General features: G+C 42.0%; 1 protein-coding gene across 2 annotated transcripts in view; it reads left to right on the top strand.

The window, feature by feature from the left end:
* LOC134629568 (sodium/potassium/calcium exchanger 3-like) overlaps positions 1-25899 on the top strand; it is a 64489-nt gene that overhangs the window by 35759 nt on the left and 2831 nt on the right. For both annotated transcript variants that reach the window (XM_063477016.1, XM_063477015.1), the window contains 14 exons: positions 9209-9285; positions 14277-14351; positions 15001-15085; positions 15989-16092; positions 17292-17366; positions 19724-19749; positions 19849-19902; positions 19978-20108; positions 21970-22130; positions 22542-22806; positions 22901-23067; positions 24286-24400; positions 24547-24659; positions 24857-24922. In XM_063477016.1, the coding sequence (XP_063333086.1) occupies positions 9209-9285; positions 14277-14351; positions 15001-15085; positions 15989-16092; positions 17292-17366; positions 19724-19749; positions 19849-19902; positions 19978-20108; positions 21970-22130; positions 22542-22806; positions 22901-23067; positions 24286-24400; positions 24547-24659; positions 24857-24922 (1514 nt within the window). The remainder of the gene's footprint in view (positions 1-9208; positions 9286-14276; positions 14352-15000; positions 15086-15988; positions 16093-17291; positions 17367-19723; positions 19750-19848; positions 19903-19977; positions 20109-21969; positions 22131-22541; positions 22807-22900; positions 23068-24285; positions 24401-24546; positions 24660-24856; positions 24923-25899) is intronic.

Genomic DNA, 25899 nt, shown 5'->3' with positions numbered 1-25899 from the left:
CATAGCAACCAAACAAATGAAAACCCAGTGATCATCAAAATTCAATACATTTAATTATGGCTCCTACAATGTCAGTTTTGTTTCTTTTAAAACTTTGTGACCTGATTGAACATTAGTCGTGCATTGAGCTTATCTCAACTAACCACCACAAAATCATATTTATACTGGTCAGAAAATAATACTGTTTTTGTGTTAACGTGTTGGCCTGGCAAGAGTCCATAACCTTAGACAGATATGCAAAGGCAGATTATTTAACTAGAACTGACTACATGATTGAAGTTACACCGACTTCTTAGCTGACAAAGTTATCATGATCCCACTCATTTGTTTGCAGAAAGAACAGGCACAAATTCCCATTATTCCATCCACAACAACACTTTGTTTGGATTTGAAGTGTACAGTGTGCTGAGGAAAAATTGCATTCATGCTGATGGTGTAATGGAGCAACTGGATGTGACTGAATCAGGCAGCAACTTCTGGGTCTGAAAAAGGAAGCAAACAGGGAGATGTCAACAACTGCAGTTCCTGTAATGGCCACTTGAGGCTCAGTAGCTACAGATGCTGGATTCAGCGGCATGCAAGTATAACAGACAGATGTCCGATTACAGCTAGCTGGGCTGATATCAAATCAAATCACTTTTATTGTCACATCACATGTGCAGGTACACTGGTACAGTACATGTGAGTGAAATTCTTGTGTGCGAGCTTCACAAGCAACAGAGTTGTGCAAAATACAATAATGTAAAACAAGCAAAATATAAAAATGGCTAATCTAAAAAGTAATAAATATATGTACAATATGTAAAGGTATATACATTACTGAATGTGTATACTAAATATGTTTTTCTACGTGTGTGTGTTTGAGTGTGTATATAGTATGTATATACATGTTTTACAAATGAAATAAAGTAAACAATAAAATAAGATATATAAAATATACAGAGGTTGGTATGTGCAAAACAGTGGTATTTATATACAGTATGGAGTGCATAATGTTGAAGTTCCAGTAGTGAGGGTGAGGTGTCTATGAAGTGTTCAGCAGTCTGATGGCCTGATGGAAAAAGCTGTCTCTCAGTCTGCTGGTACGGGACCGGATGCTGCAGAACCTCCTTCCTGATGGAAGTAGTCTGAACAGTTTATGGCTGGGGTGACTGGAGTCCTTGATGATCCTCCCCGCTTTCCTCAGGCACCGCTTCCTGTAGATGTCTTGGAGGGAGGGAAGCTCACCTCCAATTATCCGTTCAGCACACCGCACTACTCTCTGGAGAGCTTTGCGGTTGTGAGCGGTGCTGTTGCCGTACCAGGTGGTGATGCATCCAGTGAGGATGCTCTCAATGGCACAGCTATAGAAGGTCCTGAGGATGCGGGGGCTCATGCCGAATCTCTTCAGTCTCCTGAGAAAGAAGAGGCGCTGCTGCGCCTTCTTCACTGTTTTGTTTATGTGTACTGACCACGTAAGATCCTCAGCCAGATGTACACCAAGGAAGCGGAAGCTGCTCACTCTCTCCACAGCGGCGCCGTTGATGGTGATGGGGGTGTGTACTCCTCTGCACCTCCGGAAGTCCACTATCAACTCCTTTGTCTTTGCGACGTTGAGGGTGAGATGGTTGTCTTGACACCAGTGGGTCAGGGCGCTGACCTCCTCCCTGTAGGCCGTCTCATCACCGTTGGTAATAAGACCCACCACTGTAGTGTCGTCCGCAAACTTCACAATGATGTTGGAGTTTCTGCCCTCTAGACCAGTGGTTTTCAAACTGTGGTACGCGTACCACTGGTGGTACTTGGGCTCCATCTAGTGGTATGCAGGAAGTCTCCAGATTAAATAATATAGCATATTCTGATGAGGGATTTCTGAAAAATTCAAACGTACAGCTCTGTTATCACTTCCAATATAAATGAAGACAGAAAACTAAACAGCAGTGACATTTGTAGAGTTACTGAAGTCGGGCTAGCTGGTATATAATGATGTGCTATGTGGTGGCTAGCTATACAGCTATGTTAGCATAAAATAAACTGGTGAAGCTGGAGGATGAACGCTAAGTTTTTTCCACTCGATAAAAGTTAACTTGAGGGTTCCCGATGGTTAGGGACAAATGCAATCACATGGCAGGATGCTGTAAAAAGACCAAACTTCAGTCAGGAGAACAACTGAGATAATCCATCCACAATACGAGGTTAGTCATTAATATACTGCTGCATGGGCTGGGCTGTAGTTGCGTAAGGTTTTAAAAACTGAGCTTTAAAATGAAGAGTGGTAATAAAAACAGGCCCATAGTGATCACTGACTGTTTTTATGGGCTTGTTCAGCTTAAACAGAACAAGATACAAAGCAATAAGACATGTTAAATACACAACAGCCTTAATAAATGCAGAGTAGTTTGGACCTGGAAGCAGGATTAATCAGGTCATTATTTAAAGACCGGATATCCCACCAGCTGTGAATGTTTTATTGTAGTACAGTTGTTATTATTATCACTTGTCACATCCTGTTTATGACAGTTAAATAAATAACATTCATATAAGAAATAAAATTGTCTCGTGTAAACTGTATGTGGTGTTAAATAGGCCTATACTACTGTACTTTAATGTTGGTCATAAGGGTGGTACTTCAACAGCCATATATTTTATGAGGTGGTACTCATTGTGAAAAGTTTGAGAACCACTGAATCGAGACTTCATCTTGACTAACTGGATTCAACCTCTGCCTTATTTCTGATGTTTCTGTGCACTTTAATAGAGTTGTCTCATTTGTTATATAGGTTGTAGTGAGGTACTGATGAAATCTGTGGTTGATGTCACTGTGGCTTTGTACGTCTTTCATGTACAGTCTTTGCATTTGGCCGGTTAAACACTCAGGTAAATAAGTTACTGAAACATACAAGATATAAGAAAACAGCAGCTCTGATATGTTATTATAATCAATGCCACTTTTAATTAGGAACTCAGGATGGGCATAGGCTTTTAATTGTTGTTTACTTTAATTGCATCATTGTTTGCATCAAAATGAAGGAACAATTCAGTGCCTTTGCTTCCATGTTACTAATAATGATTGAATCTACTCCTCTCCTACTGGTAACTTCAAAGGTCCATTTGTTTCATGTTACAATATGTGTGAGAGTAAAAACACTTAACACGTAAATATTAACACTTTATTCATTCCTTTTATTTTCTTTCTTGAAACATAATATTTGATGATATTGTGCATGATATGACGTTTTATAGGATTATGCTTTCCAAATATTTGTTTACTTAAAGGGGTTACGAGACATATGGATCTATGACACAACCATGGTGCATTACACAAGGAAGAACTGAAGAGGAGACAGTCTCTGCTGTCAAGTGCAAATGAGAGTCTGTGCAGGGAGAAGATGGATATACTATGGTGCATCAGTCAGTGTGATATGCTTGTGTGTCTAAACATGTTCAGTGTTTTATAAAGGAGAAGCCATGGTGCTGCAGAGTTCCAGCACAAGGAAACAAAGAGGAATCATGTTACATTGATTCAGAGCCCACAGTGGTTCCCTCCAAATTGCCTGGGAAATTAGACTGGCACGGGATGATGCAGGCAGGCAGGCAGCAGGCACGGAGCAGGAGAGGCAGAATGTGTCCCCAGCAAGCTGAAGCCTGATTGCTGATTGATACATTGACTGCCACTGATTGTGCATCACGAAGAAGAGGAGGAAAACCGGGATGATTGCAGAAAGGGAAACAATGAAAGTCCCTGTGCACTCGTGTGCTGTGATTCTATGTGTCTTGGGTGCGTACGAGTGTTCAGCTTGTGTGTCGGTGTGTGAATGTACCACAGAGAGCAGGGGTGGTTCAGTCCAAAGCACCCTCAGCAGCTGTTAAGAGTTCATCCCAGTGACCTCACTTACAACTGCACTAATTATCTGACCACCTCCATCACTTTTTTTCCCCCTCTCATGCGTACAATTCACTTTTCCCGCTTTCGGAGTAATCAGCTGAAGCCCTAAAGAAACACGGAGTGAGGTAACATCTCACGTCTTCCCACATCATTCCCCCACATGCCAGTATTACATGTATTTCTTTCCACTCTCCAAACATCATGCATAATGCACCGAACCTCAGCCTGCTTTCTGCAACGAGTACATCAAATGGCACTGCTAATGGCAAGCGTGCTGCCTAGCAGCCATGGCAGCGGCAGAGTGACTTGCTTCACCTTAAGTCCAGCACTCTGTTATTTGTTTCCACACTCTACATCAACGAGACACTCACACTGTTGCTATGGAGTTAGCGTTCAGGCAAGCAGACTTTACAGGCACGAGTGATGATTTTTATTAAACAGATGTGTCATTGTCACTGACGTGTCAAATTTCATTTTAGAAATCTTAAACACTTTGTAGTCATAACTTTGATAGATTACCCAGACTGTCATCTAATAGTTGTCAGATTAACAGAAAGCACCATTCACGAGCCTCTTCATTCTCCTTCCGTGTTTGGGACCATTGTTTCTGTTTAAAACAGGGGTGGCTAACTCCAGGCCTCGAGGGCCGGTGTCCTGCAGGTTTTAGACGTGTCCTTGATCCAACACAGCTGATTTAAATGGCTGTGGCCTGGAGTTCCCCACCCCTGCTTTAGAGGGAATGGTCACTGCAAGTAAATGCGAAGCTGCTCCAATGGGAAGCTGTCTTGAGTAATTTCTGCCCTAATTGGACTCTTCCAAGATGATAGCTGCCCCATCTGTGGTCACGAGTGATGAGCATGTGACTGCATACATCATTACCTTCTCAGTCATCAAATCTCAACCAAATTAAACAGCTGTGGGAGATTTTTGGCCCCACACTTTTCTCCCCACCACCATCATCAAAACACCAAACGAGAGAACATTGCCCATACAGGATTGAGGACCCAAATACGAAAAAAACAACATATGAAAAAGTGAATGAACAAAACAAATGGGGACTGGATACAGCTGGGAGGAATGAGACACAGGTGCACACAATCAATATGTTCAATTTAATGATAAACACAATTTGAAAGTCCAAAAACTCAAAAGCCGAGGTCCGAGAATGAGGGCCACGACAGATGAGAGTGTACATGCTGCAGGTACCTCTGCAGCCACGACTCTCGCCTTCGCTAGCGTGACCACTCGACGGTACTCGGCTGCTGACACCATTGTCCCAACTGCTCGTGTAGAGCACCGTTCACCTTAGAAGTTTCCAACTTTGACGTTTGATTTGAACCACTTTCTGATCATTTCAGTCCACAAAGTCGTGCTGCCCTTTAGTTACTGTTGCTTTGCTTTTTAAAGGATACGCAAGGTTTACATTTCTGCCTGGCATATTTCCTTGCTTTGTGGCTGGTGTTGCTCTGTGGGTCATTTCAACCTCAAACTTTTCATATTCGTGGCAGAGATTTGGGGGAGTGCAAGCTCCCAGCTCTAAAAGGAATTGTATATTACTTTGAAATTGCCTGAAAAGCATGACAGGATAAACATGACAACAGGCAAGAGGAAAAAATGTAAAAGTCTGAGTTTGTGGTGACCTGTAAAAGAAAAACTTCACATTATTATACAGGATCTTAAATAAAACTGCTTTCCTATTAAATGATGACAACTAATGAAAAGCTCTTGCACCTGGGTTGCGGCTGTAGATCACAATACTTGCAACCTGTGTGAAATCCTGATCTTTTTTTCATTCCTTATTCTTCACTTTTTTGTTTTTTTCTGAAAATCTAGAAAAAAGATGCAGCACCCTTCCACTTATCCAAGTCTCACAATGCAGTGAAGAAATCTGGATCATCACAGTGACAGTCGCTGTTTTTCGGGGGTGGAGGTGGGTTTGGCGAGCAGCACGTTCATATAGCGGCGTAGCGTGGCGAGCATGTGTTTGAGGTTTGGAGAGAGCCGAGTGCTGTGAAGTGGAACCTTTCAGTGCTGATGTTTTATAAAACACCTTGTTTACATGGAGGTTCAGCTGGTTCCTTGTGGGAGTGTGTGGTTCTGCATCACATCCGCACGTGTACTTATTACCTCTTGTGGGAAACTGAGCTTCGTGCTTCTCGGAAAAACAATTAGCTGTTTGGCTTTTATCCCCCGATGCTTCAGGAGAAATCATTTTGATAGATTATTTCAGCCTTTTGTCTTCAATTGTTTCATAATGAACTATTTCTGTTTTTAATTTGAGAAAGTTTGAATTCAGGCAGAAGTGTTGACTTCTTGTTCTTCTCCGTTTCCAGCCTGATTCCTGTTATAAGAGCTGCTTGTTGTTTCCCCTCACATACTCGCCTGGCATTTTCGGCTGGATTGAGTTGGAGCTCGCCGACACCGGCTTGTAATAGTAAATATTAAACACATCCAGCTGTCGCTGTGAGATGGCTGTCTGCTCTGCTGCTCTGCAGCCTCTGTAGATTTTTACAGGCAGCTCTGCATTGTGTTCGGCTTTAGAAGTTGTGGCAGTGGAACATAGTGCAGGCGAGGACTGGTGGCCACAGATATACTGTGGATACAAATAGGTCAACAAACAGGGGAACAAGCGGTTATTATTCCCGCTCTTGTTTCTTCTCTACAACATGAACATGAACGATTTTGCACTGAAATAACGCGTCATATAAGAGGAAGAAAAAAACTACTCACCACACTGGACTCTCATGTTTGTTCATTCTTTCACCTACTCACCTTTAGCCTATCAGTGATGCAGAGGGCATCCCAATCTGTTCCAGGTGCTTACTCTGTAAACATGGACAGTTAGACTTGGATGCTACACCTGTTACTGCTATTCATTTTAACAACGCCTCATGACAGTTGCCATGTTGGTCTGGTAGAGCTGGACCCCTTAATGCATTTAATTTTATGGAGGCAGAAGTCTATGCATAATTACAAATCATCACAACTGAACTCGCACTGCATTAATCATGCAGGATTTTAAAGTTTAAAATGTAAGTTTAACATAGTAGTTCTGTAATTTGACATTTCTTGTCAAAAAGAAGCACAAAAGCCTGACATTTTATAGGAATGGGTAATAACCCATAAGTCAGACACCCTGAGGAAGATGATGGAGGCAGAAACGCGTCTCACAGCATCTGCTTTTATACGCTGATAATATGCAACCTAATGGCAACATGCCTAATTTAGACCTTTATCGCTGTGTCCGCATCTCTTGTTGCTGTGCCATAAAACAAGCAGTCTCCTGTAATTTAGCAGGCTGAAAGAAGAAGCCACTTGGTGTGATTAAAATGGATCAGCACTGTTTTAGCACTTTTTTTTAGTCTTACTGATCGCTCAAAGTGCTTAACGCCACAAGAGACATTCACTTTCCACCTCTACAGCCATTTTAGAATCATATGATAACCCTACAAAAATATCTTTGGACTGAGGAATAACCGATAACTAACCTGGGCCACACAGGGCAGGGAGGACGTGCAAACATTTGTAAATTAAAAAGAATTAAAGAGAAATAAAGAGGACAAGTGACTCATGCTGCTGTTGGCTGTACGCGAGTAGTCGACTAGACATTTAAATATTACTCCTCTTGCTAGTCTGTGCCAGAAATACTGCCTGGTTAAATGTAGTATTATTATGTTATTAATGTGCTCAGAGCTGGTACTTACAGTACTGCCGGCCACTAAGATAGCAGATGGCAAAGTAAACAGATGACAGCCCTGCTAACCAGCGCTGTTCTGCAGCACTTTGATGGTGTATGTCAGCTTTAAGCTGTTGAGACATTTATCACTGAAAGTTATATGTGCCCACCATCGCGGCTACCTTCTAGTGTTGTCTTTCTGGGATTACTGGGAGCAGGGAGTGAGTGAGCGGATCAGGATCCAGGATGTGTACGGAGCCTCAGCCAGAGAAAAGAAGAAGGGTCAACGCAGGCTCCAGGTCTGACGGAGCGGAGTACTGAAACTCCAGGATGGATGTAGGATGTAGTCTTACTTGTTGTGGAGGCAAGTGAGAACGTGTGTGTGTGTGTGTGTGTGTGTGTGTGTGTGTGTGTGTGTGTGTGTGTGTGTGTGTGTGTGGAGGGGGGGGGGGGGGGGGGTGTTTACAGGTTTGGCCAGGGGTGGAAATCCCAGGTTGGAGGAGGGTTTTCCCTGTATGGTAACACTTTGAGCTGATCACTCCCTGTAAAGTATTTCACATAACAGAGGTGATTATATACAGGCTTGCTGTGGGATACTTTTGCATTTTCCAGTTTTAACATAAGCATCTGATGTCCTGTTAAACACTGGCTCAAATCATACTGTCAGGATTTCTGACCTCTGTTACCGTTACCCACACAATAATCCACACAATTGGCTGTTATTATTCCAAAGCTGTTGCAAACCAGCCAATCACAAATAGTTGAAACATTCTTGTGATTTTTTTTATGCACTAATTTGTACATTTTCTCCATTATTACATTATCATCATATGCTGGAATGTAATGCAGTCTCTGGGATTCAAAACCAAACATGAATAAAAGCTCATGGAAATATAGGACTGTGCTTTTTTACTTGGCTCTTTGAAGCTAATCAGTAAAATATTTCTGATGTTTTGCGATTTCTCATGGCTTAGCACTTGATAGCCCAAATCTGTGCCTGATAGCTGTCCAACCTTCCCCTGTTATTGCCGAAATATGTAACACATGTTAGCAGTGACTTCTGGTTTGTGTGGGTGGAGATGATGACAAGGATGACTCGACGCTTAAGGGGCGAGAAGGAGAGCTTCCTCGACTCTCCCCGGCACCCGAGTGCCTGTCACTCGTCTTGGCACTCAGCGAGGAAGCCACAGAGAGGCGGTGGAATAACCCCTGCCACCTTTTAAGGCCAAACCCCCTCCTTTATGTTCTCTCTGTCTTTTCCTTGTGCTCACACACAGCTGATCCTCAGTTGTACTCACATTCTCAAGCTGAAAAATTGTGGTTAAACTCCCATCACCCTTTCTCTCTCCTTTGCTCTCCATCCCACTTGCTGTACCTTAAATATCCCACGCTCTATTTTTACGGTGCTCTCTCCTCTTTGCCCTCTCTTCGTCCTCCTACTGTTTTCCATTTCACTCTTCTCTCTGAGGAAGGGTACTCATACGCAGTGCCTGGGAGGACACAGTTTGACTGTCGTTGCATGCTTGGTTTAAGTTACTCTCTGGGCGGGACCGAGTTTAAGCTTCTGCAGAGCATTGGAAACGTGCTCTGTGCACCATCCTCTGATGAAACCCACCGAGCGTTACTGTATATGAAGTGTCCTGATCCTGGCTTTCTGTCTCTTGCAGCTCTGCACGAGTTCCCTACGGACCTGTTCACGAACAAAGAGAGGACAGAAGGAGCCGTGGCCTTGCATGTCCTGTGTGTAAGTTTGCCTTCACCAACACAGCTCTGCATCCGTTCCCCTGTATCCACGTTAGAGATTTTACTTACTCATCCAAAAATTCCCAGATGGTACATTGTTTTAGAAGACCTGCAGCCCATCACAGCCCAGTGGGTTAAATAATGCCGATGCTGAAAACCCACTGAAAGGACGGCTCTGCCAGTTGTCTAACCAATACTGCCTTAAAATACTGAGGTTTAAAAAATTCAAGCTAAAAAGAAGAAAAACACGTCCATTTACATCTAAATTTGATTGAAAATATAAAGAACATCTCTCCTTTTCCACATTTCCACCAGCTCCTCAAACTGAGGCAGAAGTGCTGACCACTGGTTTAACTTTGCCATGCTAATAAACTACCTCAGGGTTAGTTCAAAGTCAATCTCATATCAGCTGATGGCTTCTACACATCTGACTGCAAACTCTCATATAAGGCACACTGTTTAAGCTGCTTTAGCCTGCTCACAGTTGCAGATGCACCTTTGCAAGCTGATTTGCAACCATCTCCGTCCCCGGTACTCCTCCCAGAAAAGAGCCATGCCACCAAATATAAATCAAAGCAATTGGAAATATCTTTGGTGTTTGGATTACAGTATTCCAGACTGAGCTGCAGCTCAGTGCCAGCTGAGTCTTTTCCCGTCCGGCAATTCAACAAACACACGGCCTTTGCAGTGGGACCCAGCAGAGGTCACCATGCGAGGCCCAAACTGTGATGGGGCCTTTCTTTCATCTCTGTGGCGTGAGCGACAAAGCATGCAGAATGTTCCAGCACGCAATGATCCATGTTGCATTGTGCTGATGGTCTCAGAGGGGTTTCATCATAATGGAAGCTCCTGCAGCATCTCCACAGGACTAAACAATGAAGTGTTTGCTGTGTCTCACTTTGCAGCCACCCTCTGAGCTGCTGCAGAATGGTAACCTTTACTGGGATGCTTGGGTGTTTAGAAATCAGTGCAAGATAGCAGGTGAAGATAAGCTCCATCTATTTTTTTAACCTTTAAAATAATGTTCAGCGTCCTTTCATAGCCGATGTCATTGTGCTTTGTTCTGTGTACAGCGGGAGGACAATCGTGCCCCGCAGCTGCAGAATAAAACGCTGCTGTAACAGGCTGCCTGTAAAACAAAATAAGAAATGTTCAGACTGTGATTGTGTGTGTCTGAAGTATGACATGCAATTTATGCATTAGACTTACCCAAAGTGGGACAAAGTGGGTTTCCAGGAAGTTTTCAGATGGAATGCTTTCCCGAGCCTGGGAATAGTAAATAGTCCTCAAGGTGAATTTACGAGGTTTTTCCAGACTTAGTCTCAACTTGGCCTTTCACCAAGCCTTGGATATCCTCTCAACATCCTACAGGAACCCATCGAGCACTTAAACCCAGAAGTTTATTTGGATCTAGAAGAGTCTGTGAGCTGAGTATACAAAGATGCTCTTGTTTCCGTTTGCAACGTATTTGTAAAGACACGTGACAAAAAGTCCACATTTGCCCTGTTTGGCATTGACAACGAGTCCTTCAAAAAACAATTAGAGGCAGAGGTTTACCTCTCCTAAGCTGGGCAGTCTCTTCTAATGTTGGCCTTAAACCAAGTGACTCAGTTTTACAACCAAAAATCCACGTCTCTCATTTGGTCACAAAACTCAGTCCAAGCTGTTTACTATTTTTTTTTCTTGGTTCAGTCTTTGACTTTATTATTATTATTAGTCTCTGAATTCCTTACGTTCTGTTGAAAAAAGCAGCAGATCAACTCGAAACTTAAAATCAATATATTAGAATCACAGCTAGAAGATGAGCCTGATACCAAAATCTAGGTAAAAGGAGACCTTTCACATGCTCCAACTTGTTCTGAGGAGCCACCGGTCACATGGCAACAAATGCATGGCAAAATGCATTTGTTGAGCTTTCTCCATTGAATGATCAGAGATCCAAGATACAAAAAAAGATTTGTCTCTAGATTGTTACACTTAGACTGGGTGTAAAATAGACGTGGTTACAGTTTCCAAAGAAGATTTAATGTTTTTCAGCCCTGAAATTACAAGCTACACATGGATCTCTCCTGAAGTGATGAGTGATCATAGATGCTGGAAAAACAATGCAAACTCAAAGGCTGTTTTTAATTTAATTAAAGCCATCCCCTATGTAATTCTAGGGCCTGTAATTTTGCAAATATTCCCAGTATGAAGGTAAAAGTATGTGTGGCTACATAAATATGCTAAGGTATTAGAAAATATCAGCTGACTCTGAGGGGGTCAGATGGTTTTCTTACTGTTTAAAAATTCAGTGTATTTGTATTGGCTCAGTTTAAGGCCTTAAACTCGCCTTAGTCATTGGCTGTGATTCACTTTGATATTTTCTTCAGTAGAAACCTTAAAAGCTACGATTTTCCTGTGCTTGTGACTTTGTGAAACGGGCTGCGATTTCCTTCATTAACCATTTACCTGTTTAAAAATATGAAATATTGAGCATGAAGCTCAAATTATGAGATTTTGGAAAACATGCAGCTGCTCCTCTGTGCAGATACTCTCTGCACGGTGCTTGTAAATGCTCATTTCTCTGCTAATCTGTTGTTTAGAAATCAAATTTAAAAATGTCATATGAAGTTAAATTTTATTCCACGCCATCCTACGACTCAGGTTGACCACAGAGGGATGCAGATTTAAACACTGCTGTCTTTTCCCTCATATTTCCGTGTGATGCAGCCATAAGTGAAGCTGAACTGGGAAAGCTATAATTGACCATGAGTATTTGTGGTTTTTAAAAATGGAAGCACGCTTTGTTCATGCTTCAGTTTACATTTTTTTTGGTTTTTTAATCGCAGTATTGTGCTTCCAACTTCTCTCCCAGCAGCTGTGCTGTTGACTCACTCTCCTGTCCCGCACAGCTCGTTAGCGCTGGGATCATCACTTCTCCGAAAAAAACACGAACACAAGCTCAGACTGAAGGACTTCCTCGACTCGCATTCACACGTGCACACATAGAAAGCAGTCAGCATACGTCTCTGTGGCTGAAGACGCTTTCTCCCACCCTCTATCTCAGCTCTAAATCTGGGTTAAACCCAGTTAGCAGGATTACATGTGACCTCTGACCTTTTGCTTTTGGCACTCAAACACATAACGTGCTCGCTCTCACCTGCTGTCAGAATCAGGAAGTAGAGGTTGTGGTTGCTCGGTGAAATGTGACTAATCTCTGGGCACGAAGAGCGTGATCACTCCCGCGTCGGTCTAACTGTGAAGGTTTTGTTATTACAGTGTGTGAGAGTGTTTCTCCTTTGTTCACACATTAGCAGTCACTCTGTCATTACTACTACTTTTGATCATCACCACCTGTCTTTGATCTCCACCCCGTCTCCGTTTCTTTGTGCTGGATCTATTATGTGATGCCAGAGAAGCTGATGTGACATCTAATATGACAGTTTTCAGTGTCACAGGCTGCCTTTTAATCCAGATCACCGATGTAACTTATGCTGCACGTGATCCGCTCAACAAGAATTCATGTTCAGAGTTTTGGGTTTATTCTTTTTAAGATGATGTGATCTGTGTGTTTGTAATGGAAATTTTATGTTTAGGGTTTAATTTAACGTTTTTCAGCTTTTTTTTTTGTCAAATATTTTTTCTGTGTTATTCAGACATGTTTTGATGTCTAAAGCTGGCAGTATTCAGTATTCGGTCTATTATGTACATTTCTTCTTAAGGTGACTAGGTGACTCTTCTTAAGGTAATTTTAATCTATTTGCAGATGATGAACTCGTATTTTATTGTTGCAATAATCTGAACTAATTGTGGATACAGGTTTGATTTATTTTTATTAACTATTATTACAAGTTGAGTTCTATTTTCAGTTCAATTCAGTTTTATTTATATAGCGCCAAATCACAACAACAGTCGCCTCAAGTTTCTTTATATTGTACAGTAGATCGTACAATAATACATACAGAGAAAAACCCAACAATCATATGACCCCCAATGAGCAAGCACTTTGGTGACAGTGGGAAGGAAAAACTCCCTTTTAACAGGAAGAAACCTCCTGCAGAACCAGGCTCAGGGAGGGGCGGGGCCATCTGCTGCGACCGGTTGGCTATCCAGTCCATCTGCATAAAACTTAAGTTCCCTTTGTAGATTTACTATGTTAATAGATTATATGTTATGCAGATTATTCCTCACTGATTAAATCCATATGTTTGCACTTTAGTCTCTTTTGCAGTGACTAAGATATTACTGGTACCATAAAGGAGAAACATATAAATTATAGTTGAAAAGAGCAGAATAACCATAAAAATCTTTAAAAAAAAACCAATTAAAAAATAACTTCTGATTTCCTCTTGGTTTTAGAATTAGGCTGAATTTAAGCATGTCTATAAATAACTATATTAGCTTTGGCTGACTACTATTGTTGAATAATGGGGGTTTCCCATACCTGTTCAGAGAGTGCACAGTGCATGCACGCAGTAAGAAAAATGTCTAACGCTAGGCTCAGTCTTTGCCCCCAGAGTCAAGCTGTTTGCATGTAACGTCTGCTCAGCTACACAGTAAAAGCTTAGAAGGAATCACAAATCCAGCGTCTTTACTAAGCATCAAACAGCTCGGTTACATTTAAGGTCAGAGTTCATGTTTTGGTTGCAAACTTCCTGACCTGGAATTTTTTTTTTATGCCAGCATGCTTCAGGAGAGAAAACTAACTTCCCTGTTTTAAAAAGTTAAGAGTGTGGGCCCGCTGTATGTGTTTCCTGAATGTTTAATGTCCGATCTGTTAATGGACTCCACTGAATTGTCATGGGCCGAGATCCGTGACTTCAGTTATTTTTATGGTAATTTACATATAAATTTAAGCAGAAAGGTATTCTTTCTTGTACCATTCTGGAATTTGTTTGATGCAGAATAACAACATCTCTTGTTGCTGTCCAGTTTAAATAGATCAAATCACATAAAGCACAGTGTTTCTCCTTCACTGTAATGTTTAAGCCTCTTTCTGTCTCTTCACAGACCATATACATGTTTTGCGCTCTGGCCGTCGTCTGCGATGACTACTTCGTCCCCTCCTTGGAGAAGTTATGTGAGGTATTAATCAAGATTTTCAAAATATAGTCACTCAGCTGGGGAAGTTATGTTGGAGAGTCAAGAAATTTAAAGAGTTACAGTTTCAGATGAACCACAGATACTGATATTCTCAGAGCTGGATGTTTATTGCTGACATATTTGCTTTGACAAACACATTTGAACTCTATTTAATTTTTATTAAGTGCTTTTCCCATCTCCCAGAAATAGGAACTCATGCAGCACGTCAGCACTGATACCGTCTTTGTCCTCGCAGAAGAAAGAAAGAAAGAAAGAAAGAAGTTGTTTATGCCAGTTTTCTTTCTCTGTTTTAAGACTTTACTGTACTACGCCAGCATAAAAATAGCAGAATATCCAACTCACTCTTTGAATATAAATCGTCATGTTTGCCAAACAGGAATATTTTTCTGTTCTTTAGACTCTTTTTTGTAAAAACATGATTTCTTTTGCTGGTAGCAGAGACCTTTTTTTCTGTATTTGATTGAGAGATAAATAACCAGACTCTGTGTATTTACTCATTAGCCCAAATTAGTTACATTTATTTATTCTCCCAAAAGTTTTCTAAAATCCTTCGGTCTTGTCTGGATTTTGAAACTGCGCCACCTTTTTCCCTGTTGAAATTTTCTTAATCTTCCGATCTGTTCCTTCTCAGCGTCTCAATCTCAGCGAGGACGTCGCAGGTGCGACCTTCATGGCCGCTGGCAGCTCGGCTCCGGAGCTCTTCACATCCATCATAGGTACAACATTTCTACACCCATCCCTCCATCAGTCTACATCTTCTGCTCTAACTGACAGCTGGAGCTGCAGTGCTGCTTTAGGCAGGCAGCAGCCATGGCTTTGAACGCTTTTATCCCAAGACACATGCAGTGAACATGGCTTTAAATATTCAGAATCACACTAATGGCATATACAGTGTTACTGGTGGGTGAAGGGTACTGTTAAATTTAGCTGTAATATGTTATAAATATGTAAATGTGCCAAATGTGTTTAACATGCTTTATTTTGCTTAAGTTCAAGGTGACATATTCAGCTCATTTCCAGCTTTATAGTTTTACTCTAAGACTCTACTAGAGTAGCTTTGCTTGATTCACAGTTTGAAATAATCCTTATTTATCTGTTATTGGGCCTTGGTGCAGTGGTCAGGTTAACCTTAGCTCCTCTGTTTTAAACCTGCTTTCTTCTAAATGGCTGACATCCCCCCTCTGTACAGATACAAATAGATAGAGCAGAAAAAAACGTATCAATCCGAGTGTTTGTAGCACTGTGAAGCTTTGGCTTTTGGCTCAAGAGAATTAGAATTTGAAATGTATCATCGTCAGAGAATAAGGGAAAGTATAATAGGTCCACAGTAATGCTTTCTCTCTGTCATTAACATAGAGTGCAGCGCTGGGACACGCACCCCTCTGCTGGCACGTGTGTTTGTGTCAAGTGCTTTGACAGTTGTGTGACATCTGTTTGTCACCACTGCAGATGCTACATGTGCTCTGCTCTCTGTGGACCTCATTGTGTGCGTGTGCGTGCGTGTGCGTGCGTGTGCGTGCGTGTGTGTGTGTGTGTGTGTGTGTGTGTGTGTGTGTGTGTGTGTGTGTGTGTGTGTGTGCGTGCGCGCGCGCGCGCCTGTTGGCTCACTCTCCCTGCAGGAGTTTTCATCACCCATGGCGACGTCGGCGTCGGGACCATCGTGGGCTCAGCCGTCTTCAACATCCTCTGCATCATCGGCGTGTGTGGCTTCTTCGCCGGCCAGGTATGATGTCATAGCAGCGTTACACTGGCTGAGCTCGCTGCTGACCCGGTGGCATTTTCACAGCGCACAACCGGCGGCCTAATGCCACCTTTAAATACCGAGCAACCACAGAGTGGTAGAGGGTGAATTCATGTTTATGCGAGGAGTGCACGCTGTTCGTTTGAGCTTTAATGTCACAGATGTTAGCTGTGGCACGCTTAGCGGGGAGTTCATTTTTATACATATTCTGCATCATTTCAAAGTAAATATTAAAACGCTGTAATGTCAGAAGATAAAAATGATGAAAATGAACAAATCAGGAATCACGCTTGTGTTTTATATTTGATTCTTTTCTGGAGCTTTTGTATTTTTGTTTGTTCCTTTAATTCCCCACCTTGTTCAGCCACATTTAAAACATCATATCAGTGTGATTACAAGAGGCTGTTTGTATCTTTTTTCTACTTTACCTCACTGGTTTTGTGTATTTTGCATGAGATACAGAGATAGCATCACGTAGAGCAGCCTCTCTCCGATGCTATCTGACATGCCTGGGACATGGAAATGAGCAAAGTACAAGGATAAGCTCTCTGCTCTGAAAAATATATGCGCTGGACTCCAAACAGTGATGCAATCCCAGATTGTGCATTATGTAATCATACTTGGATAATGAGGGGGAAAGACAGGCACTGGGATGGAGCTCGCAGGGGGCTTGGAGGGGGCAGTGAAATCATCTTCGGTTCCACCCAGTGCACCTCGCTGCTGCTTATTACCTTTGGCTAGATGTTTGTAGCAGGTTCCTTCTACAAAGTGCTTTTGTGCAGTCAAACCCAGTAAAAGCAAACATTTTGTTGGGATCCAACTTTACGATTCCACAGCTGGGAGTGGCACATTCAAGATGTGACCCCCTGACCCTCCACTTATATATACAGTGAGCGCTGTGTGGGAGCGTGTTACAGCGTTAGTCACGGCATCGTGGGCCCCTGCGTTATATCTGATTACATAAAGTCGGTAAACACAGCGGCTCTTTTTCTATGTAGGATGCTAACCTGCAATTGCCTTTTTCAGTGGCTGTGATTCAAAAGGTTAACTTCAGACCTCCTGTGTTTACATCAGTATGGTAATGATGTCAGAAGGCTGAGTGTTACTGTACAAGAGCATAAACTGATGCGGGATACTTTCGGTGTGCTTATCTCTCAGTTTTCCTTTTTTTGTCCTCACAGGCAGTGAAGCTGTCTCACTGGGCTCTACTCCGAGATTCGATTTATTACACGTTTTCTGTCACTGCCCTCATTGCGGTAAGAGCTTATACTGCAGAGTCACGTGTAGATGCACAGTTCACATGATCAAGTGTGGAGTAAGTGCAGGAAGAGGCACTCATGCAGTCACTTACTGAGCCAATTTACAGGGCAGGTCATAGTTAGCAGCTTTACAGTCACTACGCATTTGCACTTTCTACCTCAGCAGTGTAGCTTTAAGTGTAGGTTTCTCTCCCACAATGCAATGCACAAAGGCAATGGAGTGGTAGGATGTATGCTTACTCAAGTACTGCATAGTTTCAAGTCAATTTTTGTGCAACTTTTTGTGGGGAAATATTGATCTTTTGACTCCACTGCATCTATTTGTTACTTTAAAGATTATACAAAACAATATTAGTTATTAGAAGTATGATGATACTAAATTAGCCTTACCTCAATGAACTACAGCAATGAAATAACACTTGCATGTTAATGTGGGAAACCAGTGGCTGACTTATGTTTCCTATACAGTAGAATAGACTGGAGTGTCTCTCACATTTAAAGGGAATGGGCCTCTTTTTTTCTTCTTGTCCAACATGTTTATATTAGCTAATCTGAACAATTTGCTTTTTAGATATTTTTATTTCTAAAGACAAAATAAACTGAGCAAAGAAACCAAAACAGGAGGAAAGTAGAAGGGTGTCCTCAGGTGGGACAAACAAAAAACAAGGCTTGGTCTGCAGTAACCGAGGAGGTGAATGTTGTTTCACCTGAGACACGGAATGTGGATCAAAGAAAAAGAAAGAAAAGGTGCGACATGAGTGTTTCTGTCCAACAAGGAGCACCAACATGAAAAAGATGTTTAAACACCGCTGAGCTCTCAGACCAGGGTGAGAAACTCACAGCAGACATTGAATTTTTTTAAGCTAATCTGTGATTACTATTACAGTTACCTATGTTATCAAATTAATGTTGTTACACAGTTTTACTTTGCCATCTTTGAGTAGCATAGACGGTGCTGTTGGAGGCAGTTTCTCCAGGACTGATATGGCTTCAGAGACCATACATCTAAAATGCGTTTAGGCCACATGATGACTTAAGAGACCATCACTCTCCTAAGACAGCTTTTCAGACCTAATGCAAATAAACCTTTATTAATCTAAGCAGAGGGAGGAGGGCATTATTGCTAATGAAATCAAGCTTACAGCCTGTAGAGGCTCCTTTGGGATTTTTGTAGGGATTTAAATGATCTCATCAAAAAAACAAACAAAAAATCTGTAAATAATGACAAAAAATAAAAAAAACAATTAATAGTAAGAAGAAGACCAATAATAGATTTTAGTATTTAGTTTAAACATGTTTGCATGTGTTCTGTTTGAACACATATCTGTTCTTAATAAAGAAATTCCAGTAAAGAAAAAAAAGATGAATTAAAGATCTTTGCATGAAAGAATCATTATGCACACTTTACAAACATTTTTGTGTGTCGACACTGTGAAAGAGTCTTACTGGATGATATTTGTGACTACAGATTAGTTATTAAAAAGCTATTGAAATTAAATTATACATTGGATTAGCCGATGGTTTCCAGAAACTGTGACTCTTTACCTGCATGCAACCAAAGCCTGCTCAGTGATTGGCCAATAAACAGAAACCAGAGAGACTGTGATGTCACACATCATGTCCCTTAAATGCAGGTTTGTATATTCATTTACAAATAACTGAACTGAGCTGTTCTTCGCAGATGCAGAACATTGCATAAAAAGCATGAAAACATCAAAGACTGTTTAGAAAAACATTTTTCATATTTTCTAGTTATCGGTGCAGATATGGTTTAACAACTGATATGTAACTTACATCAGTTACATAAAACTGTAACTGACAGTAGCTGAAGCTGTAGAATAATAACGCCCTGCTCCACATCCTAATATTAATGATCCAATAACTTGGTTATTATACTTTTAAATAGTTATAATTTTATATTTTCAGGACATCTTTATAAAACTTCATAAAATCAGTCTAGGGGTTGTACATATTAAATGTTTACTGTTAATAAACCAGAGTACAGCTACTGCAAAGAACCTTTTTTTCCAGTGCTTTTCTATCCTTCATAAAAAAAATTTAATATAGCCCGTTGGTGTATGATATTCCAACTTTTTACATATCTTTTAAATGTATTATATTTGTATTTGTCAGTGTCATATTCCATTTCGTTTCTTTTGGCATTGTTTACTCTTTTGGCTGTAACACAAGGATTACTACAACAATCTTTAATTTGGACCCTTTTGTGGATTTGAGCTCTTAGCTGGCTCTGCCCCCTAGCGGCAGAGATGTTGAACTGCAGGATTTAATTAAACTCCCACGTACTTCCTCCACCTAATAACCCCCTTGTGTCCTCTTTGTCTTTGCATCTTTAGTTCATCTACGATGAGGAGGTGTGCTGGTGCGTATTGACATTTACCGTAAAACTCTAAATATATATGACTGAGCTTTTGAAATGAAAAGAGTGACTGTGAAACCTTTTGCTTGTGTTTGTGTGCAGGTGGGAATCTCTTGTCCTGATCCTGATGTATGCGGGCTACATCCTCATCATGAAGTGAGTGTCACCTTCAGAGAGTTAAACAGCTGGTTGCAGTAACTTACTGAGTCTGTCATCGTTTGTTACTGCCAGGTTCAACGGCCGGGCCCATCGCTACTTCGACCGTCGAAAGAAGGGCTCGGTGAATCTGGCCAATGGGCTCACAGGAAGCACTGATCTGGACGATGTCACATGTGACGCCACTGCAGTCCTGCTTAAAAAAGGTATCAGAGCCTCTTCTGCTTGTCCTCTAAAGTGTCTCAGTGGGTTGTAGTTGTTCATCTCTGCACACTGAAATTTGCATAAATATAAAAGCCGCAGGAGCACTTTCCTTCTATTTTGATTCTGCTCTGTGATAAAATAGCAAAGGGTGAGGACAGCACCCAAGGACTGCTTGTGCAGACTTTGAGATTTTGTATTCGGTGATTATGACCCTCTGTTTGAACACCGAGCTTCTTTCCATCCAGGAAACAAGCCAGTGTAAAGACATTTGCAGAGAAGTTTGAATAAACTGGAAAACTGAATTCATTTACCTTCTCCAACCAAATAAGTAACCCAGTAACCTTCCCGGTGTGTCTCTTTAAGAGCTTGAGAGTTGCTTTGGATGCCAGGAATGTCAAAGAGTCAGCCGTTTTGGCCACCCAGCACCTCCAGTGTTTGCTGTCTGCAGCTTTCTCTCTGCCCTCAAAAATAAGTTACAGCTTGAGAACAACAAAAGAGAGGACTGCAAGATGCTGGCACAGCCTGCTCTGTCAGCTCGTTTTGCACCTGATACTCTGAATGCTGCCCCAGTGAGAAACAGTCGCCCTCCTCACTTGTTACTGGGCAAAACAGTTTCAAGGAAATGCTCACAAAATGTCTTCCTGGACAGTAATTTTCCCCCTTTTCCCACCCAAATGAGCATGATTTTATATCGGCATGATTTTATAATAGCTATTGATTCATGTTCATGTGCAGAAACTGCAGTTTTTCCAGGTTTGGGTGGACCTGATCTGATCTTTGGTTTTGCGTTTATCTCAAGGCTCCTTAAGGATTTTGATGCCGTTCTCGTGGACGTATCTCTGCAGCTTTGCAATGAAGTCAGGTACAGTGCCCTTGACAAACTGGTGGTGTTCCCTCTGTTCAAGAAGGGGAATCAGAGGTGGTGTTCCAACAGTAGAGGGATCACACTCCTCAGCTGTAGACATAGACCTGGCATAGACCTTCATTGGCTTATGCCAGGGCACTGGTGAGGGGAGTTGAATCTTGCATTCAGAAGAAACAATGCTGTTTTCATCCTGGTGATGGAGTCGACCAGCTCTTTATTCTCTTGGAGATATTTGAGGGTGTGTGGGAGTTTCACCAACCAGTCTACATGTGCTTTATGGACTTGGAAAAGGCATTTGACCACCATACTTCCCATGTTTGGGGAGTTTGGGGTATCTGGGACATTCATTGTCAAAGGGGGCCCGGGGGCAACATTCAGCCCCTGTACAAGAGAGCTTAATCTGCATTAGCAGCAATAAGTCAGGCTTGTTCCTGCCCTTTGTCCAAGATTCTCTTCATAACTTTTAAGACTTTTATGGGTTCGGTGATCTCAGAATGTCATCTCTACTTTTTGCCAATGATGTACTTCCGTTGGCTTCATTGAACTATGCCCCCTGGGCGAGGTGTTCCAGTCATTATAAACCACGAGGAAGCGTTGGTGGAGACCCAGGAGACCATGGAGAGATTATGTCTCTCAGTTTAGGAATGTCTCAGTATCCCCTAGAAGACTTGGAAAAGGGGGCTGCAGAGAGGGACGTCTGGGCATTTCTGCTTGGATAGTTGACCTGGACTTGGATAAGCCAGAGAAAATCAATGGATGGAGATATATAATCAATTAATTAATTAATTTTTGGGGGGTTGGGTTGAGGCAATGATACAGCTGGCTGTCTGTGCAGATATGACTCCAGGCTTATACTTCACTGTGCCTTCATATCACCATGAGTAGAATACTGTGTGTTTTACAAACAACAGCTAAGATTTTCCAGTCCAGCGAGATTTTATATTTAATGTTTTAGAACTATCGGCTCAAATGTATTTTTATTTTTTTTTATTTTTTAGCGAACTTCCACTGCACGCCATCTGTGCTGATGGTGGATGAGTTGCTGTCTGCCTACCCCCACCAGCTGTCTTTCTCTGAGGCCGGCATGAGGATCATGATCACCAGTCATTTCTCCCCGAGAACCCGGCTCACCATGGCCTCTCGGATGCTGATCAATGAGGTACTTACACACTAAAATATTCTTGGATGTGTGGTTTCAGATACTCATCACATACTTAGGAGAAATATAAATGTGTCAACTAAAGTTAGCCTGAAAAATTCCTGCCCAAATCCAGAGTCTTAGCATAAATACTAACCAAATAATTGGGTCTGGGTTTAGCAGATGATGAAATAAGACGTAGAATGAATGCTAATTGTCTTTTGGATATCTCAGACACCTGTCTGCTGCAGACTGAAGTTTCAGTTTAAATCCAAAGGAAACAACCACAGTTGGGGTTTTGACAGAAACAGGAGGAAAGAATATTTATTTCTACCTCAGAGAAATATTTTCCTGTTTTGTATTTTATGCATAATGACAAAATAATTCACGAGAGCAATGCAAAGTGTCCAAATGTTTTTTTTAATGTTCCAGAGACAAAGACTGATCAACACCACGGAGACTCGAGTCAATCGCATCACGAATGGTGACTCTGAGTCTGCAGCCAGGGCTCAAGGGAGGCGGGGCCTAGAGAATGGGATGGGCGGAGTCGAGCAGGGTGTGAACGGGAGGTGCAGACTTCAGCGGCTGGAGAATGAGACGGAGAATGAAAATGAGGACAACGAGAACAATGAGAATGACGAGGAAGGAGAGGGAGAGGATGACAAAGAGGGCCCCCTGGTGCCCTTTAAAGTTCCAGGTACATGACACGATCCGGCTCTCAGCAAATGTTCATTTTAGCATCGCTTATCCTTAAACCCTGACTACATCTTATTCATTTCACCCTCATCCAGCGGGTGTGTGTAACAAGCTCAAGTGGCTGATCATGTGGCCGTTGTCCCTGCTTCTGTTCTTCACGGTGCCCAACTGTGCCAAGCGCCGCTGGGAGAGGTGGTTCATGGTCTCCTTCCTCACAGCCACCATCTGGATCGCCGGCCTCTCGTACATCATGGTGTGGATGGTGAGTCCAGTCAGGCTCGCTCAATCACGTCCTGATCCTTTCCCTCTAAACATGGAGACAGTTTCTTTCAAGACTATTAAAACTGTGTTTTTAGAAACGTCTAAATGATTTCATCCGTTTGACTTATGCAACGCCGCAGTCACACTAGAGAAAACACTGGTTGGGAGACGGCAACACGGCCAAAATTGTTTCAGCCATCTGCAGTTAACTTTCAGTCTCATTGCCTTGGAGATGGAGACAATCTGTCCACGGTTTGGAACTGAATGGGGTCAAGTCGCTAATTGCATTCAATCTGTTTGTGATAAACATCTCAAATGTGTTTTCATCTATATACATAAAAGTTCACATTAAATATTTACATTCACAGTCCAGCCAGAACCTCGTAGATTTGATACAAAAATTTCTCTATAAATAGTGACTCGTTTCTAACACTGACACACAGCTGTCATTATGTAAAACACACACATCCTTCGATTAAGTGTAGAAACAGAGGGAAACTCTCAGAATTGAAATGCTGTTTCCTGCTTCATTTATCATAAGATAAGATAAGATGACCTTTATTAGTCCCACACGTGGGAAATTTGTTTTGTCACAGCAGGAAGTGGACAGTGCAAAAGTTATGAAGGACAATTAGAATAAAATAAAATAAGAATAAATACAGTACACAACTGTACAGAATAGAATAAAAATAGAATACTATATACAGTAGAATAAAATAGAATAAAATATACAATAGGATAAAAATAGAATACAAATGCTATATACAACAGAGTGAAAAATACAACGGTGCCAGAAAGATTATTGCACATTTGTGTTATTGCACATTTGTGGATGTGTGTGTATGATCAGTTAAAGTCTTTGTTGTGGAGTCTGACAGCAGTGGGGAGGAAAGACCTGCGAAATCTCTCCGTCCCACACCGTGGGTGCCGCAGTCTCCCACTGAAGGAGCTGCTCAGTGCTGTCACAGTCTCATGCATGGGGTGGGAGATGTTGTCCAACAGGGATGACAGCTTAGCCACCATTCTCCTGTCACTCACAACCTCCACTGGGTCCAGAGGGCATCCTAGAACAGAGCTGGCCCTGCGGATCAGCCTGTTCAGTCTCTTCCTGTCCCCAGCAGAGATGCTGCCACCCCAGCAGACCACACCTCATACCGCCCTGTGTAAGGAGGAATTCCCAGAGAGTCCGTCTCTTGAGACGATGTCTGTCTGTTCTCAGGTGACTGTGATTGGCTTTACTCTCGGCATCCCTGACGTCATCATGGGCATCACCTTCCTCGCAGCGGGCACCAGCGTCCCAGACTGCATGGCTAGTGTCATAGTGGCGCGGCAAGGTACGTTCACATAAGATGCAGAAAGATCAAATCGAGTTGGGAAGCAAAGCAGAAGTCCAGCGTCGCACAGCAGAGTTTTGCTTGTCGTAATCGCTTTGTCTCCCGACCGAACACAGACTTTGACAGTGTTTCTCTCCTCGCCTCAGGTCTGGGAGATATGGCCATCTCCAACTCCATAGGCAGTAATGTGTTTGACATCCTGGTGGGTCTGGGTCTGCCCTGGGCGCTGCAAACGCTCTGCATCAAGACGGGCTCCACCGTGAGTGTTCCCCTGCTCCACTGGAGGAGCGTCTGCTGGACCAGAAAGGAGTTCATAAACAATGAGACTTTGTTTGTCAGGGCACCAAACTGCATCACCTTGCACTGAGGCCTTATTATTTGTCTCATTACACTTTAAAATAAAACAAAAAACTGCATTTTAAGGTCATGTTGGATCATCTTTCTCTGTTTCTTCAGATCGAACTTAACAGCAGAGGACTCATATACTCCGTGGCACTCCTACTAGCCTCAGTATTCTTCACAGTAAGTCACAGATTTCTGCAGCTTACTGAGAGCAGGATAACATTTTTCAATGCACAGACTTGTGGAGCAATGATATGAAGGCGTCCCTGACAGCTTTAACTTATGTTTCCCTGCGCTGGGGTAAAGACTTCAAACGTGTGAAATGAGGCTTAAACAAGTTACACACACTGTTATGTCAACCACAGGTTTGAAATTAGTATATTTAGGCGAGAGGAAGAGCAAGTTCAATTGCAGCCACATAAAACACCTAGTTTGACGCAACGACTAATCAAACGTGAGAATTTCACAAAACTGGAGCCCGCACTCTTTAGATATACATTTTTGTGCAAGTCCATTTCCAAAGAATGCCATAATTTGCAAATGTCATAAACCTATATTTTATTCACACCAAATATCTTGATTTAGTGAAGCCCAGTTCAGCACCTGGACTCTTCTATGACGAAGCCGTGCCGTTGGATAGATAGATATTAAATTTAATAATCTTTGTAATTTCTTGAACCTTATTCTGAAAGTGTTTCGCAGTTTGCATAAGCAGTATTTGCAAAAGGTTTTTGCGTCTGAGAAACTCAGATGTAAAATGCTTTTTATACCCAATCATGTTAATGACCTGTTACCAGTTAACCCAAGTTAAATGCTCCTCCAGGTGTGTTGTTACCATCAAATTCAAAGTGAGCTAATATTGTTTTCTTTTCTTCTTGGCTTTATATTTTACACAGAAGTCAAACTTTTTTGGAATTAGTAAGGAGATTATTGATGGTGTGCCATCATAAGTCATTAGCCCATTAGTCATTAGTTTCAGATCCGCCCCTCGGTTGTTAAATGCAGTTTCAAAGCACAAAAACAGTCATCTTGAGGCGCATCACAAACCAATGAGTGACATCACAGTAGCTACATTTATTTTTTTATACCACCCATGGTCACTGCAGCACATTTGTTGAGTGGTTAGCATTGTCGCGTCACAGCAAGACGCTTTCTGT

Source organism: Pelmatolapia mariae, linkage group LG6 (genome assembly GCF_036321145.2).
Source record: "Pelmatolapia mariae isolate MD_Pm_ZW linkage group LG6, Pm_UMD_F_2, whole genome shotgun sequence".
NCBI classification, from domain to species: Eukaryota; Metazoa; Chordata; class Actinopteri; order Cichliformes; family Cichlidae; genus Pelmatolapia; species Pelmatolapia mariae.
The sequence above is the reverse complement of the archived record's forward strand: the minus strand, read 5'-3'. Positions and strand labels throughout refer to the sequence as shown.